General features: G+C 31.4%; 1 protein-coding gene across 3 annotated transcripts in view; it reads left to right on the plus strand.

The window, feature by feature from the left end:
• The window catches only part of LOC118187912 (dyslexia-associated protein KIAA0319-like protein), a 268,310-nt gene that overhangs the window by 74,881 nt on the left and 173,407 nt on the right, over positions 1-20,022 (plus strand). For all 3 annotated transcript variants that reach the window (XM_085809395.1, XM_085809397.1, XM_085809396.1), the window contains 2 exons: positions 6,243-6,558; positions 14,936-15,089. In XM_085809395.1, coding sequence (XP_085665521.1) covers positions 6,243-6,558; positions 14,936-15,089 — 470 coding nt within the window. The remainder of the gene's footprint in view (positions 1-6,242; positions 6,559-14,935; positions 15,090-20,022) is intronic.

Consider the following 20,022-nt stretch of genomic DNA (forward strand, 5'->3'; position numbering starts at 1 on the left):
CCTTATATTCTTTGGAACTTAATGGAAATCTATGTTGCTTATCATACTAGCTACCTTTGCAAAAGAATTCTTCTTTGTTAAAGACATCTGGCTTTTCAATTAGTCCTTCGGTTCACGTTTTCAAATTTATGTGTTCTGTTCTTTAATTCCATAGTCTTAGGTCATCCTTGTGAGAAATGTTTACTTCAGGAGAGAAATTATAGTTTTAAAAAGCATGTAATACAAGTTGTTTGCAGAATGTGCTACTGAGCCGACCAACTCGTTTTCACAGTTATATATATCAGCACGTTCTTGCATTTTAATACCTTCATTTCTTTACATGTAATAACCCCTTAAGAGAGGAGGTTCTTCTTTAAATCTGGAGCATAGATAACATTACGTATTTCTCATTGTCATTTACCATGAATAAGCTTGTGGATTTTTACATTCCATTTTCTTTTAATGGCTAATTCTAAATTGTTGCCAAGATGGATAGTTTCATTTTCACTTGTCTCATTGAAGCTGTCAAAATAACTGAGTTTATATAGGTTATATCAACTGTTCCAAGATCCATCCACTGTTCATCATTTCTTTTTTCACTTTCCTGTTTTTGCTGCTAAATGCACCGTAATTGCATTTACTGAAACACCAGTCTCTTTACCACACCACTTGAAATGACATTCTCCAGCATAATGTCCTTTTTGCCATTTTTGCTTGAATTTATTGCCATTAGAAGTGAAAAATGCAGACTCGCTTTTCTCAGATTGCAATAAAGATGTTTCTTCATTGATGAGTGTTGCTGTCAGATTTGACAAATTTTGTGTACTATCATCAACAGATAACCAGTCTTGTCTGAAATTTCTTTAGTTTGGAGGTAATGTTCCTAAAATTTTTGTAATTATAGTTGCATTTCTTATGTTTTCACCTCAGTCTTTGATTTGATGGGCAAGATTTTGAATTTTTGCAATATATTGAACTATTATTTCATTGCATTCCATTTTTAACTGAGGAAATTCGTCGAGCAATAACATTTTGTTAAAGTCAGATTTCAAATTAAGGATAGAGTCCAATTTTTTAAGCATTTCATTTGAAGAACAGTTTTGTATAAGCATAACATGTGAAAATTCCATCGCAGATGATACTGTGAATATTGCAATCACGTCTTTTTTTATCCATTCTACTGCTGCCACTTCTTTTTTTTTTTTTTTTTTCTGATTTTACCTTAATTCTGTTGGCGTCAGAAAATAATCCTTTTGGCGGGAGGGCACAAATAACTGGAAATTTACATTGTGCATTTTGTCAGTTGAATTTGTTTATAGGTGGACACATCTATACCAGCCATGCTTTATTTCCGTTTTCTGAATTTTAAGCTGAGAATATAATGGATCAACTTACGTTCATAAATCATTACTTTGCATTAAACTGGGCACATAACCTGTTCAAATTACTGGTTTAAATACATTTATTTAAGCTTCAAGTAGAACAAAAGCAACAGCAGAATCACTGATGACACACACCACTGAAACATATTCATAAAATATAAATGCAGGAATATAATAGTGTTGCCAAAAAGTACCTAGAGAGTGTGATAATGGAATTACAGATTTAACAGTGTCAAATATCACATTTTTTCAAATTAAATAGCTTGTTTTTTTTTTTTTGTCATATGTGAGCCAAAATGATTTTATTTTATTTTTTTATTTTTTGTAATGAGCACAAAATTGTTCTAAATGTAAATACAGGGACTGGAGAAATGTGTATTAAGTTAGATTTCTCATTTTATACATTTTTTTAAATTTTAAAATAGGGGAAACATGAATCTTTGTGTTATTTAAAATATTTTTATAACAGGATGTATATATATATCTATGATGAATATCTATGATGCAAAACCAAAGGCCAAGTAATGACTGTAATGTACACATTGTGTGTGTATGTATGTATGTGTATACAGTACAAAATCCGAAATCCGGACTTGTCGAGACTTCCGCGATTTCGGATTTTTCCGAATATTAGATCATCAGTTTAAATCTAGTAAGATGGCATGCAGAAATTATAAAATTAAAATTATGAAATCCCGATTTATGAAATAATGACACGTTAATAATCAAAATCATAAATGCTTCAAAATTACAAAAAACAAAGTATCAAAATTTACCAAAAAAAAAAAAAAAAAAAAAGCTTAATATTTATTTATTTACCGTATTTGATGGCATAAATTCAAAATTTGGTCTCAAAAAAGTTACCTGCGTCTTATACGTGAAGGACACAGTATAACTTTCAATACTGAATGCTATTTTTAACCCGGATAAAGGTCTAGACACACATAACTTTTTCTACATCTGCCATAATTATTTTGCGCATGCGTGAAATATCTGTCGCCAAAAAGCGCCAAAGCTCGAAGCTGATGTCAAAGTTCGAACAGGTTCGATGATCACATTATGTCTATGGAGCCTTTCCTTCTTTACATAGACTTTCTTTGGCTCAGTGGACACGCGTGTCGGTATCGGCGCTACTCTGTATAAATGTGTCGGTATTGGTGCTTAAAACTATTTGTTTAAAAAAATACCCTGGAAAATATGACTACAGGAAACAAGAGATTAAGCTATACAATTCAGTATAAACTAGAAGTGTTAAACTATGCCAAAGTGCATGGAAACAGAGCAGCAGCAAGGCATTTCAGTCCACCACCTACTGAAAAAATTATACGTACTTGGCGACTGCAGGAAGATCAACTAAAGACTGCTAAAAAACAAAAACATAACCTTCGATGCCCAACTCCATCTTGGCCTGAACTTGAAAATGCCGTAAAAATGTGGATGATAGATAAGAGGAAATCTGGGATAAGTGTTTCAACCAAAATGATAATCAATGAGGCCAAAGGATTTGCAGAAAAACATGGGAATCAGAACTTTTCAGGGTCTGAGGGCTGGTGCTACAGGTTCATGAAAAGGCAAGGATTATTAATGCGCACAAAAACACAACTATTGCACAGAAAATGCCAGCAGATTATAAAGAAAAAGTACTAGCATTTCATAGGTTTGTTATAAATGCACGCAAGAAAACTTACTTTGAGCTCGTTGTAATAGGAAATATGGATGAAAGAGAAAGAAACCACATTTTCAAGTTATTGTGGTACTGAAACTTTTTTACCTTGTGTGTGGCCTTATATGCTGTCAAATAAGGTACTTTATTAAACATTTCTTTCAATGTAAGTTGTTTAAGTTTCCTCGTTTATTGTGCTAATACTTTCTCTTTAATTCTCTAGACTGGCATAATTTTTTGTTCAGTTACATTGTTGAAGTCCTGTAATTGCTGTGTCAAGAATTCCAACTAACTTGTCAATCAAAATTTTTTCGTTTTCAGTAAATTCTCTCACTTTCTTCACTATCGGTAGCTGTATTTTCTTGATCTAGAATCATACTATATATTTTGCCATCCATTAACAGATTGATTATTATGGAGCATTGTCATCACAATGAAAATCTTCTTTTGTATCATCTTCATTTGCTACCCCTTTTCCACATTTCTTTACAAAATCCTTTAATTGGAAAATTTCACCTTTGGTTTGTGATATCCGAAAACCTTTAAAATTAGCGGCTATCATCATCAAATTTAGCTATCCTTCACTGTATGTGTTTGGCTATGCATCATGAGCTTGGCGACTAACAGCAAGTTGTTCCGTTAAATTTTATCTTGCTTCTACCATGCACTGAGACAATTAATCCTGAATTGTATTAGTTTAGTTATTTATTGTATTTATGTCTATTTCTGGCACATACTGAGGTATATGTTTTACCTGTATCTTATGTATTAAATTTTAAAGTGATTCTTTAATTCTTTAAGTGTTCACAATGTTTTTTTTATAAATCAACAAAATATCTCAAACCATACAATGAGACAAGTTGTAACAAAATCTCGAAGGAAGTCTTAACATGTTACAACTTCTTCTAAATCTTGATTCGTGCAGTTAGACTTTTTCTTTAGATGTTAACATGCATCTTACTTTATTATATCTAGTTTTCTTATCCAAAACAGAAAAATGGGTATTTCACTCTCAAAGATCATACCTCTTCTTAATGCTACATACAGCTTGGAAATAGTCTAACAGAGGCTGACACAAAATGAAATCTGTCATTCTAATGCTGACACACCCGAAACGTAAGCGCTAGAGAACGAATATGAAGAGATGATCAATAAGAAACAAACAAAAGAGATAAGGGAAAGGTTAAAGGGGTAAAACCCACAAAGAAAATGAAAAACAGATTTTGAACTGAAATACAGGTTTGAAAATATGAATAGCAGAGAAACCTGCAGCAGCTCTCGTGAAGAATGGGTACAATGCTTAATTTGCGACATGTAGGCACACTTTAAGAGTGTGAGTGGAAATATTCTATCATTTGTTTGTGTTAACTGCAGTTCTGATTAAGATGGTTAAAAATTTTATTGTAGTTTTACTATAAGCCACTTGATATCATTCATTGTCTCCACACCAAATAATAATGATCACCAGAAATTTTTTGAATATTGTTTTTGTCATTACTATTTGCCCCAGGTCTGTTACGATTTGCCCTAAGTACAGGGCAAACTGTTACCGACAAATTGTTTTGATTAAACACTTCATGTGCTAAAATCAACAAAATTGCTGAATGTTTGTTTTGTACATATGATGAATGAATAGTTGTATGGTAAAAAGAGCAGTTATATTCAAGGAATCGTACATGTGTTCAAAAATAAAACAGTTTTCCAGAAGCTGTTACAACTAGCCCCTTGCTCAGGGACTTCACTTTTTCATAGGGGTTAAGGAAAGATTATGGATTTTATAAAGTAATTACAATACTAGTATGGGCATGCAAATATGAGAGTCTGTCCTTATATAAATAATTAAACAGAATTTTTTTTTTTTTTTTTTTTAAAATTAAGTAAACACTGAAATGGAACAGAACACGTATATGCTTAACTTCGGGTGTATGTAATAGAAAGTACAGTATAAAATCTTAAATCCGGACGTCCATAATGCAGAATGATCTATAATCCGGACCTCAAAGTTACAAACTTTCTGCTCATGTGTAAACGCATAATATCTTTACGCACGCAAGTTTAATGTATAATGGATGGTATAAGCTAGGCTAAAATTATCTAATTATCTATTTCAGTTTACGTTGCAGATTGCGTTGTTCCTTAATCTTCTAATTGAATCCGGCTTATTATTTTTTGCAGACTGTTAGAGCAATTTTATAAAAAGTAAGCTTGAACTTTCGATTATGTCAAAAAGAGTTTCCAATTCTGGAGCTGCCAAAGGATCTACAAAGCGAAAGCATGTTTCGATGTCCATTAAACAAAAAGTGGAATTGCTGCAAAAAATGGATAAAGGCACTGAAGAAAGTGACAGAGAGGTGATTTGTTTCTCTAACCATTCCGAAATCTGTTTATCAATTTCACGCTGCTCTGCCAGGGGGGGGGGACGTCGTGGTGCGCAATGAACTGGAAGTTGATCTGTCAGCACTATCCTCATCTTTAGGGCAGATGTTTTTATTTTATTCGGCTTATAATTCCTTACTAAATGTAGTGTTTCATCTTGATGTACTCCGATATGATTTAAATCAATTTCCTTGTCATTATAAATATCACAAATACACTTCAAATAGTTTTCTGGTTGCAATTTTCTAATTTCGACTATGCGTAATGTATGCTTTACGCATGCGTGCATTGAAAGAAATGTTTAATAAAGTAAACAAATAAATATTAAGCTTTTTTTTTTGTAAATTTTGATACCTTTTAGATCATAATTGCTCTTTATTTCATAAATTATGGTTTCATATTTTTAATTGTATAATTTCTGCATGCCATCTTACCAGATTTAAATTGATGATCTATAATCCAGAATCGCTGAAGTCCCGACAAGTCTGGATTAAAGACCTTGTACTGTATTTATTTTGGATTCATGTATAATTACTGTATGTATTAGGTGTGTTTGTATCTGATTATTAAAAAAAATAATAATGCTGTGATAATATTAGTAAGTTAACTGTTCATGCAAAACAGAAAGCACACATCAGAGAAAAATTGACCATTTTGGTTTAAATAGTTGCATGTGTTAGTTTTTCGCCATTCAATTTTGGAGAATCCAATTATTAAATTTCAGGCCATGTTTTCTCTTTAGTCTCCATGACTGTTAAAATTTTGATTGAAAAATGTTTATGCTATCATTATTATTACTATTATTTTTTGCCATTGTTTAGATTCATTTGATATAATTTCAGGTTAACATTTCATGAAGATTTTTATTCCGATGATACTGATGATGTTGATTCGAAAGGCATTTCACAATCATTATTTGATCATAGTGCCTCAACGACAGATCATTTTACACGAGTACCCAAACCATGTGTCTTTGGAATGGGAAATGACTGTCCTGAGTATGAACAGTGTGTTCCAAAAAATAATCGTGCTCGCACTGGAGTTTGCTCATGTGAAGATGGTTATAATAGAGATTCATTAGGTCACTGTAAAAGAACTCGTGCTTCATCTAATAAGAATCAACATATTACAATTTCACCATCTACCGAATCTAATCAGGTAATTTAATTCTATGTATGCAGCTAAGAATTTATTTTTTTTGTTGTAGGATATTTTTCTGTTAGAAATAGCTATTTGATGCTTGCTTCTTACTTTTAAGACAAATGCAGTCTTCTATATTCTTCAAATGTAGTTTTATATGTTACCTAGTCAAAGTAGGAACATATATATTTAATTATTGTGAAAGTTAAATTTGTGACTTTAATTAGATGCGTAGATTGTATTGAATGTAAATACAGCTTTTAGTTTTGTTTGCTTCTTGGAAATTTATATAACTTTTTGTGTATATTATTTTACTTATTGTATTCTTGAAGGCAATCCATTAACTGAAATACATTTAATGCAAAATCAGCTGCATTTTGTGTAACTTTCATATCAACAATGTTGATTGTAATGAAGCATGACATATCAAACATGTATGCAACTTTTTTTAATTAACTGTGCTCAGTCACTTTACACATATTTATATGCACAGTTTTTCTGTATGATATTTATAAGTTCATTAAAATGGTAATAAGTTTAAGAATTATTCTTTAATAGTTCTAAAGAAGCTTTTAACTTAAATTTAGAAAGGCATCAATCTATATTGGCATTAATTTTAAATAAAAATATTGAAATATACATTTAAATTTTTGATTTCTACAGAGCTGATGTAAATCTACTGACTTTCAGATATATGACTTGTTTTCTTAAAATGCTATCTGAATCTTTTAAGCTACATTACATGGTATCACTGTCCGTTATATCTTATTGATTACTTTTTTGTATGAGGCTCACCAGTACTCCTATAGTAAAGTACAAGGTTGGTATTTAATTCCGAATTTCACTCTTGGCTGCTAATTTGCATTTAAATTTTTTTAACCTCCTGTCAGCCTATATACATAGGTAAGAAAAGTAATATTTTCAGTTTAAACATTTTAAGAGTTTTCAGTAAATGAGCATGTTGATTAGATTTTGGGTAAAATTAGATAAATTGAAGGGGTACTTTACTTGACGTCCATAAGAGATTTTAATAAAAGACTATTTTAAAATGTAGTCCAAAAATTTTGTTACGGTATGTAAGACTTAATCAATGAAAACAGCATGTTAGATTTTGGCTAAAATTGATAAATCTAGAAGTAATTTACTTAAAGTTCTCTGAACAGCTTTCTGTGAAAAAAAAAAAAAAAAAAAGTATTATAATGTAGTTCAAAACTTCTCCAATTGGATAATTAAAACATGTATTATGCGTATATGTTGTATATAGAGTCATGACTGTGAATAACATATTATATTGTGTGTGTCTGTGATAAATTTGAAGTGGTACTTTATTTGGAACTAACAGACTTTTTTTGGAACTTTATTTGGAACTAACAGAACTGTGGGAAAAAATAGAATCTCTGTAATAAGAGTTTATTCTGAATAAAGTAGCATGTATTAAGGCTGTTTCTATTATATCTTGACATGTTACTTATTTATATCAAGCTGTAGAAGAGTGATTTTTTATAACAGTATTTCATTTGCTGAAATCTAAAACTTGTAAAAAAAATGCACTTGTTATTCTTGTGCATTGTTGATGATGATGAGGCACAAGAGCAAATGGCAAATTTGAAAAATCTATTTACTTCTTACTGACACTGGAATGCGTGGTAGTCACTCTTCAGCTCTAATTGCAAAAACTGATGAGCACTGTTTATGGATACGTAAATATTGTGGAGATATACGTGCAGATCAGAATTAATTTAGATTTTTTGATATTATAGAAATAACGCAGAAGAAAATTAAATTTTGCTATTTGTTTCAAGATATTTATTTAAAATATAAATATTTAATTTCCTTTAATTAAACACCAATTAATATATATGTTATTCAACTTCTCAATAAAATACAATTTTTAATGAAAAGAAATAAAGGGGTAAACATTTCATTATGTGGATATTTAAAAAAACCACTTTTTACATACAGCCAGCTATACCTAATAAAATGTAATCCAAAATTTCTTATTACTGACCTTCATATTTATTGGAATGAGGAATTAGATTTTGTTTATAAACACCCAATCAGAAATGATATTTGACATAAAGCTTGTTGCTTTTTGTGGAAGTCATGGCAGGTAATGTCATCAAATTTTTTTCATAAATATAACATGAATATAAACCATTTGGAACATTCTCGTATTAACTTCAATTATTTTACCTTAATAATTAATCTAATATGACCTCCATTAAATCATTTTCATTCTTCCAGGAAGTGATAGTGCTTTATAACTTGCTTTTAAATCATGTGAAACTTACTTCAGGTTTTATTTTAGAAAAGATGTGTATTTTTATATGCATTTATCTTTTATATTAATTACTGTAAACTACTAGTTTCTGTTTTACTATAAAATTATTCTATTGATGAATTTTTCCCTGTGGGCGGCTGCATTTTGGAAATTTTGCAGTTATTTTTTAATTTTCTTCTTCATATATTTGTTTTCAGTGAGGTGCTTATTAAATATTCTCCGAGTTAAGTACGAGGGCCATCCAGGAAGTAGATTACGTTTCTGTCTGTGTCCGCTAGGGGCGGGGCTAGCGCGGCCATCTTGGGGTCAGAGCGTTGCGCAGCTCAGTCTGCATCTAGCCGTGCTAGTGAGAGGTTCGTGCTGTGCTCCGTTCAGATACTGTGACGGTTTGAAATGTCTGCGTTAATTGAAAATCCCGCGAGCTGCGAGGTGCGCTCAGTAATAAGGTTTCTGACTGCAAAAAACTGTAAACCGATAGAAATCTATCGGCAGCTTCGTGAAGTGTATGGGGACAACATTATCACTGAAGGTGGAGTGCGTCAGTGGGTCATAAGATTTCAAAATGGCCGAACCAATGTTCACGACGAAGATCGAAGTGGGAGACCCAGCATAGTGACCGCCGAACTTCTCGAAAAAGTCGATGCTAAAGTCCGTGAAAATCGAAATTTCACAATAACGGAACTTTCTTTGAGTTTTCCACAAATTTCGCGAAGTTTGTTGCACGAAATCATCAGCGAAAAGCTTGGTTACCACAAGTTTTGTGCAAGATGGATTCCAAAAATCTTGACAGAGGACCACAAAAATCAGCGAATGGCTGCAGCGTTGAACTTTTTGGACGCTTACCATAAGGATGGTGACTCTTTACTCGATCGCATCGTTACTGGTGACGAAACATGGGTGAAACATGTGAACTGTGAAACGAAATTGCAATCAATGCAGTGGGGGCACACAAGTTCTCCCCAAAAACCCAAGAAATGCATGCAAACAATGTCAGCAAGGAAGATGATGGCGACTGTTTTTTGGGACAGAAAAGGTGTAATTTTGGTGGACTTCCTAGAAAGAGGCACTACAATAAACTCTCAAAGGTATTGCCAAACTCTCCAAAAACTCAGAAGAGCAATTCAAAACAAGCGCAGAGGAATGTTGAGCTCTAAGATCTTGTTGATTCACGACAACGCCCGGCCCCACACGGCAAATGTCACTCGTAAAGTTCTTGAATCTTTTAAGTGGGAGTTGTTTCCTCATCCGCCGTACAGTCCCGACCTGGCACCGAGCGACTTCCACCTATTCCCAGCAATGAAGAAGTGGCTGGCTATGCAGCGTTTTGATGACGACGCACAGCTGCAAGAAGAGGTAACGAAGTGGTTGAAGGCGCTGGCGGCCGAATTTTTCGACGAAGGAATTTCCAAGCTCGTACATCGCTACGATAAATGCCTTAATTTGTATGGTGACTATGTAGAAAAGTAGTATTTGAGTGTGGCTTTCATCTGTATATAATAAAATTTGTTTCCTATACTTTGTTTATTTTTTTATTCCAAAACGTAATCTACTTTCTGGATAGCCCTCGTATTTAGACTTCATAGTGCATATTGTAACATCGGTATTTTTGACCCTTTGAATTTATATATATATAAAATACCCAATTTTCTGTCCAAGTGAACAAAATATGTCATAAATAAGGTAAATTTAGCGTTTGAGGATTTTTTTGACAAATGGTTTTCAAGCCAAAGGCTGGGGAACATATATCCCAGCCATAGTTAATGATGGGATACATATCCCACACATAGAGACTGACTTATTATAAGCACAACTATTATTCTGAAAAACTTTATTATATGAAATAGATTTTACATCATATGGTGCAAGATAAGGCATTCTTTGCATAACCCAACATTATACATTGGGCATCTCATATTTGTTCTTTTCTCTATGTTCATTTGTGTACAACGAGCACAGCAGCACCTTGATTTTTGAACTATTGGAACATGATTCCCTACATTCTAGAAATTCTAAGCACTTTTTAAACCAGCATTAATTTTTTAACTTTTAGTGTGACATATATGTCCTGTTAGTAGTCAAAGGGTTAAGTCTTGTATCAGTGCATGATTAATTGGGAACTATTCTTATTTACTTAATTAGTAGATTAGGCTAGATTCATAAAACTAATGAAGGTCTTACAACCTTGAATTCTCAGTTTTTTTTTTTTTTTTTTTTTATATATATATATGACTCTACTCATCTAAAGTTTTGTAATAGTAAAAATATTAGCTGTTAATATTCTGTAGATAGGCAATTTAATGTTATAAAAAAGTAATGAGATTTGGCAATACAGTGCTGTTTGGCGACCTTCAAAATACATATTAAAAAATGTGGAAAGCCTCCAAGCTGATCAAGTCATGTAATAAAAGCATAAAATAGTGAATAAAGAGAAAAAAGGTAATGTATCATATTTTGGCTGTGAGATTGAAATTTAATCCTTGAAAAATTAGATCAGAATTCATAACTGCCAATTTTCCTGATGTGAGTGGGAGACTCCTGGTTTTTCATTGCATTTCCTGGTCTCCCAGTAGATTGCCGAATCTCTTTTAGCCTAAGGAACATGTTTCCCAACAATAAATGAAACTTAAATTAGGCAAATTGAATTCCCCCTCTGATGGTTTTGACAATAATTTTTTATGACATTTTATTTCTTTTGAATTGATTTTTTTTATGTTTTATTTTATTGATCTGAGTTATTTTTAAATGGTATCACCACACAGTGTGAAAACATCTGGTTTCTCCCGTTTTATTGGAAAAATCTCCAAGTTTTAAGATTTCAAAGCTTTCAGCTGTGAGTACTAGAAATGCTGAATGGAAATCATTTTACTAATGTTATTTTAGTACGATACAAACAGTATAGAATTTACATGTTACATTTTGAAAGTGCAGTAAAAAATTTTTTTCCATTTGCAATTAGTGAACTGAATCAAATTATGAAAGTTTAAAAAATGCAAGACTGTTGAGTAGTCAGACTGCTGAACTATAGTTTAGTGTACTTTCAAATCACAGTAAAAATAATACCTGTATAGAGCCATTTATTTCACTAAAAAAAGTTCTTGCTTTCTTTTAAAGTAAAAGTTCTCCCCTTTCTTCACTCACTAATTTTATTTTGAACACACTACAGCACGATTTTTTATGTTAGAATTTTAGCTCTTTTTCCCTACAGTCACATAACACAAGATTGAGATCTCCGATCTTGCCTCCCTGGATTCACCGTTTAATGAAGCAACTGTGAATTCGCTTTCCAGTAAGTCATCTGTCATCTTTTCAGAGTCAGTCTCTTCAGCTGATGAGATGAGGATTTCTTCTATTGCTTGGCGAGTCATGATTTCTGTTGCATTTCTGCTTTTTTAAAATCTCAGAAGTGAAATTTTTCAGTTTAATATCTTTTTGATTAAAATATGTTAGGGTCTGCTGCCACCCAAAGAGAGTAGTGGTTAGTGACACTGACAGCCATATCGAAGGGTCTGTGCTTGAATCCTGGAAAAAGCATAGATATCTGTAAGTGTGTAGCACCTATTTGGCAAGGGGGCATTCAAAATATGCAACAAACCGAAATCCTCTCGAGAGGTTGATGGGAGGGTAAGAGGTTTGGAAGATCAGTGGATACCTCCTTAGCAGTTAACTAGAGTTTAGCAATTAGTAAGGCCCAGTGATACCTAATACACCTAAATGGATGGCAAAGTGCTGGTCTTGCTTGTACTTGTTAGTGTGTTCTGTATAGCATTTAAATAACATTTAGACTACATTGTATGTATTTATACCACAAAGAAAGATGTAGTTTAGAATTGAATGTCTGTTTACCTAATATTTAGTCATTGGCAATCAACTTACTGTAATTTAAAACAAATTGCAGATTTGGAAAAAAAAATTAAGTGCAATTTGCATTTAAATGACTATATATGAGGTAACATTAATAAAATAAAGCATAAAGAAATTTATTGTAATTAACTTTGAAGAACAGACTGCTGTATTTTGTAAGGGAAACATTGTGTGAATATTATCGTGACCTAATAAGGGGATAGAATTAAAAGAATTCTTAACCCTCTGTTAAGTGCAATACAGAAGTTGTAAATTCAAGTGTAGTGAATCTACTAGATTTATATATTTCATTTATGTACTCGAAAGTAACTTGTAAGCATTTGTTTTATCTTTATTAAGAATGACAGTTTACGTGTACACAGTTGCAGAAACTAAATATGAAAATCAACAGAACATAAAAACATGAAGCTAAAAAAGGAACTAAAATTTTTTATTGAAGCTGTCAGATTAAATATAAAATAAAATACTAATTAAAAAATTTCAACAATAAAATCATGCTCAAAAATCTATTACTGAAATTTCTGAAACAGTAGTATCATACAGAAAAAAAATCTTTGGTACTATTCAGTTTTGAGGGCCGTAAAAAAATTGCAGCGAAAATGTATGCGCAAAAGCGCCAAATCTAGAAAACGTGCCTGCCCATTTAACAGTGCGCCAAATCTAGCGTACGCGTTGATTTCAGATTGCATAAGTTCATATAGTTCTATATTTCTTAAAACGCCATTGACATACTAGTTTAATTTTTAAATCCTTTTTTGATATCCTATGGATTTAACAATTTGGGAATTGCCCATGATGAAAAGTCGGCAATAGAATTTTGGGTAAAGTCCAGATTCACCCACTACTTGACGCGTTTTTAAGAATTGCACCTACTCGGTATCCATGTGCACATAGACCTATTTTCACTTAAAAAAATCATAGAATTGCACAAAAATGGCACTGCGCACACCCTTGACTTTATCTATGTATGCATCGACCTATTTTTACTTAAAAAATAAAAGAAAATTGACAATTCTATTGTTTTTACCCTTGTAAAAAGCGGCAAACAAATACGTGTGCGATTCTGCACTTTACCGAGAATATTTTCAAAGAAAAGGCATCATTCATTATAGAAAATTACGTTTGAACAACCAACGATATGAAATTATGCTTTAGCGATAAGTCGGTAGCGAAATTATGCTTTAGCGATAGTTGGTAGCGAAATAGCGAATAACTTATCCATTCAGTTATGTTTAGCAATTTTTATATAAATTATAATAGTGATTTGAAATAGTTATTTACTCTTATGCTTCCATTCAGTCATGTTTAAGCCTTTTTCATATAAATGATAATAATAAAAAAGTATTATATGAAATTAACCTTTCATCTAAATTAAAACATCAATCTTAGATAGTTATTTACTATTATACTTCCCTTCTTGCCGCAATTATTAGGGTTGCCACAATTATTTTCGGCAGCATTGGCATCAACAATAGTTTGGCGATTTTTTTACGGCCCTCGAAACTGAATAGTACCAAATCTTTTTATATTTTTCATAGATAAGCATAAAAGCAAGTTTGCTTTTTTGGTGTCTAAAAACTTTATCTGTTTTTGTTTCTTTATTACATTTTTAGAAATTTAGCAGTTAATTTCATAGTTTTCTTTTTGAGAGTGTAGAATCAAGACCCCCCCCCCCCCCGAAAATCTAGTGAGAGTTCAAGTAAGTGCAGATAGCAGTGTTATTGGAAAACTGACTGTTTGAAATAAAACATTGAAATTTGTTGGAAATACAGTGATACACGCACACAAATAGGAAATACTTTTGCTTATTTGAAAGTATATTATTGTAACAATATTAATTGCTAAAGCAATTTGAGTAGGAAATTGAAATTGTGTAAATCTACTATGCATGGCAATGCAGCACTGTTTTGAAAATTTTATGAAATTTTAAAATTTCATGTGAAAGTTCGCCATTGCCGGTCAAAAATATCCTTGTTAGCATCTGCTGATTTTTTACTGTTATATATTTCTTAGAGCAGTAGATTTATATAAATTTTTTTGAGAAAAATTGCTAGTTCAATGTTGGAAGACTTTCCTTGTAAGTGAAAATATGGAACTTCTGTTTTAGTTTCTTTTTATATTGAAATTTATTGTCTAGATTTTTCATTAGCAAGCAAAATACACAAAAGGTTGAATTATCAAATTCTATAAATTGGGTATGTTTTAGAATGAAATAATTATTTTGCATATGTTTCTTTATTTATATTTTTATAGGCTTTATCTCAAAAGAAAAACAAAACAGATAAAATTATATCGACAACAGAATTACCTGTTCATCGACTTGTTGTTTCTGCTGGGGATAATGTTACTCTACAGCTCCCTGAAAATGAAGTTACTCTTTCTGCCTATGCTTTAAGACAGGAAGAAGGTATGTATTCATCATATTACTGTGTTTGTTCAGTTACAAATGTAAGTAATATGTAAGTAATAATAAGTAATCTTAAAATGTCGTATAGTACAAAGTCTGAAATCCGGAACACAAAACCAACAACAATGTTTTTTCTCGTAGGCTTTACACACATGCATAATAAAAAATTTGGAGAATCCTGATTCTTAATTTCACTTCGACAGTAAATAAAATACCTTGTTATTGAAGAAACAATCATTTTAGCATAAATTTGTACGATCAGTAATTTGGCTCCATTGCTGCATATCTACTTGGCACACATCTCAAACCTAAACATTCCACATAGATACATCGTTGATCTGATGCCAAGCTAGCGAATCATTATTTATTATACTTTCCTTTCATCACCACATGTTTATCAAAATATGAGAACTTGAGTAATGACTTATGTAGCCATGCCTAAACAATTTTTTTATGCTAGTAATTGAATAATAAAGGAATATGGTAACTTTTTATGTTGACATTACGGTTCACAATGATTGCAGATTTACATTAAATGCGCTAGAAAACGTTGACGAGGAAAAATTTACCAATAATTTCTTTTCATATGCTAAAAACAGATTTTGTTGATACTCTTGGACCCAAAGATTACATTTAGGGCTATTTGAATTAATAACTGATTTGTTATTCACATAAACCCAGAACCAGCACCAGGGCTTGTATGGCCACACCGAGTTGCAGAATTTAGGACCCACAGAGACTGCATCAGGCGGTAAGATATCTAGCACCGGCCCTCAATAAGGCTTAAGAATATGAGCAAATTTATTTATTCAGAACTCTGATAAGCCTTAAGTGTGTGCAAGAAATAGACATAAATATTATAAATAGCTAAACTAATACAATTCAGGCTTAATTAATTGCCTCAGTGCATGATACAAGCAAGATAAAATTTAATGGAACAACTTGTCGTTAGTCGCCAAGCTCATGATTTGTAGCCAAATATGTATAGTGAAGTATAGCTAAATTTGATGATGATAGCCGCTAATCTTAAAGGTTTTTGGATATGGCAAAACAAAGGTGAAATTTTCAACAAATGGTAAAATGTGAAGAAGCACTAATAAATGAAAATGATATAAAAGTTTTCCATTGTAATGACAATGCTTCTGAATCATCAGTCAATTAATGAATGGCGAAATCTGTAGTATGGTTCTAGATCCAGAAAATACCGCTACCGATAGTGCAGAAAGTGACATAGAAGTTACTGAAAATTTTGATCGACAAGTTAGTTCGAATTCTCGAAACGGCAGTTACAGGACCTTCAACAATGTAACTAAATAAGAGATTATGTCTGTCTACAGAATTAAAGAGAAAGTATTAGCACAAAAAATGAAGCAACTTAAACAACTTACATTGAAAGAAATGTTTAATAAGGTAAATAAATAAATGTAAAGCATTTTTTTTTTTGTTTGTAAATTTTGGTACCCTTTTGATCATAAATACTTTATTTCATAAATCCCGATTTCATATTTTTAATTTTATCATTTCTACATGCCATCTTACTAGATTTAAGCTGATGATCTAATATCTGGAAAAATCCCAAATCCGGAATCGCCAAAGTCCGGAGGAGTTCAGATTTTGGATTTCGTACTGTTGTAAACGTGTTTGCCGAATTACGTTCTTAAAACTACCAGAAGCAGATTAGAAGATTTGCTACTGCTGTTGCTTGTTTTCAGTCTATGAATAGCTATCAAAGGGGAAAATGCAGCATTGTTTCACTAGAAATGATAACATTAAGCAGCATTTTAATCTCAAATTCTTTGTAAAATTGATGAAATCATAAATGATGAAATAATTTGCCAAGGTATAAAAATAAGTTACGGGAATGAATGATTGGATCATCCTATTTCCTGTTTTCAATGACTGCCAAATAAGCATTCACATTATATTGATGTGATGCACGTAAGATAAGCAGATTACAACAGTATTTTTCATGACCAATTGAACATGCACAGAATCTGTATGACAGGTTATTTAAAAACCTCATAAACTAAAAGATGTTTGAAAATAGTGCATTTGCTTTAATACCATTGCATGACTTGCTGTCAAAGATCATTACAAAGACACAGATTTCTCATTTTTACTCAACAAAGAGGCTGTCAGTATACTAGAAATCTTCCAAAATCTTGAGGATTGAAAAAGTATAAGCAAGCCAAAAAAAAAAAAAAAATCATGTTATGCCAGCATTTAAAAACTATTGTAGAAAAGAGAAAGTGTACAGATGCTATAAATCAAGGAAGAAGAATTGTCAATAAACTGTTGATAAAAGGAGTTTCGTGGACAACAGAAGAAGTTAAATTAGCTATTGAAAAAGTATATAAAATTTTAAATATATATGAAGTTTGGCATTTTAAAAGGAAAACTAATTTTTTTCAAACAATATGTTAAAATATTTTTAAAAATCAGATTGGAAATGGATTATAAATGGTCTAAAGATTTTTAAAATAAAGAATATAAAAGAATTGTTACAGAAAAGTTAGCTATAGGTTTAGAGAAAATAGGAAGAGAAATCCAGGTAAGAGACATATAGCTAAACTTTGTTTAAATTCAACATGTGGGGAAAATCTGAAACAAACTGAATATGCTACAGAATTGGAAGATTTTTATAAAATCATTCTAAATGATACTATTAAGGATCTACGTATGGTTTTTATTAACTGTGATTGTGTAGAAATGAAGTATGGAATGAAAGATAATACAAGTGCAGAAGTGTATAGCAGTTTTTTACTACCAATCCTGCTAGAATAAGGTACTATAAAATGCCTAAAAAATTAGGAGGTAAAGCATTGTATTATAATACGGATTCTATTGTTTATATTGGTGATCGTACTAATAAAGGTAGAAACAGGATATGTGTTGGGCAGGTGAATATGTAAAATCATGGATATCGGGTGTTTCTAAAGATTATAGCTACATTTTATGTAATAATTATGAAAAAGGAAAAGCGAAAGAATTTAAAATGAATCATGAAAGTGAAACCAAACTCAATTTTAAAAAAGTAAAATAATAAGAGAAACTAATCGCATAAATGTAAAAATTAATCAAATTAAAAAAGATAGAAATATAAAAGTAAATTAAATGATTAAAACACGTACATTGAGTTTTGATAAAAGGATTTTAGATAATTATGATACTGTACCTTTTGTATATCCAAATCTTGTATAAATTTATTATTAAATAAATGGATGCTGTGTTATGTTAGGAACATATTTCTACTAAAAAGTTATCAGAAAATTATTAAGATATATTTGATTGGAAATTAATATATATACATCAGGAATTATTGGAAGAATTTATAGAAAAATTTCAAGGTAAGGTTGGTTGATTATTTTTTTTTTACGTCGCTTGTCAGAAATTATCAGAAGAATTTGTAGAAAAATTTCAACATAAGATTGATTAGAGATATATTTCTTTTTATCAGAAATTAGCAGAAGAATTTATTGAAAAATTTCAAAGTAGGGTTGATGTGGAATATATTTCAGGAAATCATTATTTGAAGAATTTATTGAAAAATTTCAAGATATGGTTAATATATATGCATTTGGTTTCAAGATATAATTTCACTTTATAAGGTGTGAAAAAAATCTTTAGTTGTATGTATTTTTCAGCAGGATAAATGTTTACCCTTCTAAATCTTTCATTTGCAATGGCGCATTTCAGTCCATTGAATATAGATAGAAATAAGGTCTCCTAAAAATGCTAATTTTTCTACACCAAACACTGTAACTGACCCTGTGCTAAAAATGAATAAAAGTATTTTAGTTTCTTTTTATTCTTTGCTTACTCCAATACAGTTTCTCATTCATCTATGTTTAGTTAAATTTTAATTTCACCACTTCACTCTTTTCCTGGATAAAGACTCATCGATTTCAAAATTGTTGCCTAGTGTCAAAACATTACACAATTGCAGGAATTAAATGTGGCGTGTTATCCCTGAAAGTTACCCATCGCTTCGCGTTTTCCAAAATCCTAGAATGCAGTGAAAATGATAGAAGGTGAGTGATGGCTAATTTGTCATGCAGGGATCTTGTGATCTCCACAAAGAGGCTGTGATAAGATCACACAAAAGGAAAGCTCACTTACAAACATAGGAAATATAAATGCATTTTAGATCGATCTTATAGTGGAACGAAAAAACTGCTGATTTGAAAGCATGCTTTTAAGATTTAGGGCATCGTCTTTGTTACTTTCAGATGAGGAACTAGGGAACATGAGAGAAATTTTTCCGGATTGGGACATAAGTACATGGTTCGAAATAAGTCCTCATGGCTGGTGAAAGGAGAAGAAAATATTTCTAAGGCCAGTTTTAGATGCAAAACACTTATCTTTGGAAGGAAAAAAAAAGGGGCAAATATTTGAGTTTTTTTTAGCTTTGATAGAAATAAGAGTTTTGAGGTGTATCAAATAATAAAATTGTTTAACAGCTTTTCTTTCTGAACAAAATTATATATTACAACAAATTAAAAGGGGCTCTCACGAGACCCGATAATTGAAAGTATGTGGGGATGATTCTTGCTATCATACCATGAAGCATGATCTTTTTATGTTATCTAAAGCATAAAACGTAATAACTTCAAAAATGCAGCATAATTTTTCTGCTGTTTTATTTTTCAATTTATTTTTTGCCCGAGTTACATCTTGTAACATTATACTAGTTCAATTACAGCATGATATGGTTTACTCATGCAATCTTGTATTTGGTAAATTTTTTCATAAAATAATAATATTGAACTTAAATAACTTTTGAAAGCTTTTTACCCATGTTTTACATAAGTATGTTCAGGTGGATGGCATCATCAAAGTGCATAAAAACATGAATTTTATTTTTAAAATTTTAAATTTCTAGTGAAATTTTAAAAGTTTTTGTCTTCAGACTTACATAATTATATTCAAGCAC

This window comes from Stegodyphus dumicola, chromosome X2 (genome assembly GCF_044657685.1).
Source record: "Stegodyphus dumicola isolate Sdum_Otavi_A_Nest chromosome X2, ASM4465768v1".
NCBI classification, from domain to species: Eukaryota; Metazoa; Arthropoda; class Arachnida; order Araneae; family Eresidae; genus Stegodyphus; species Stegodyphus dumicola.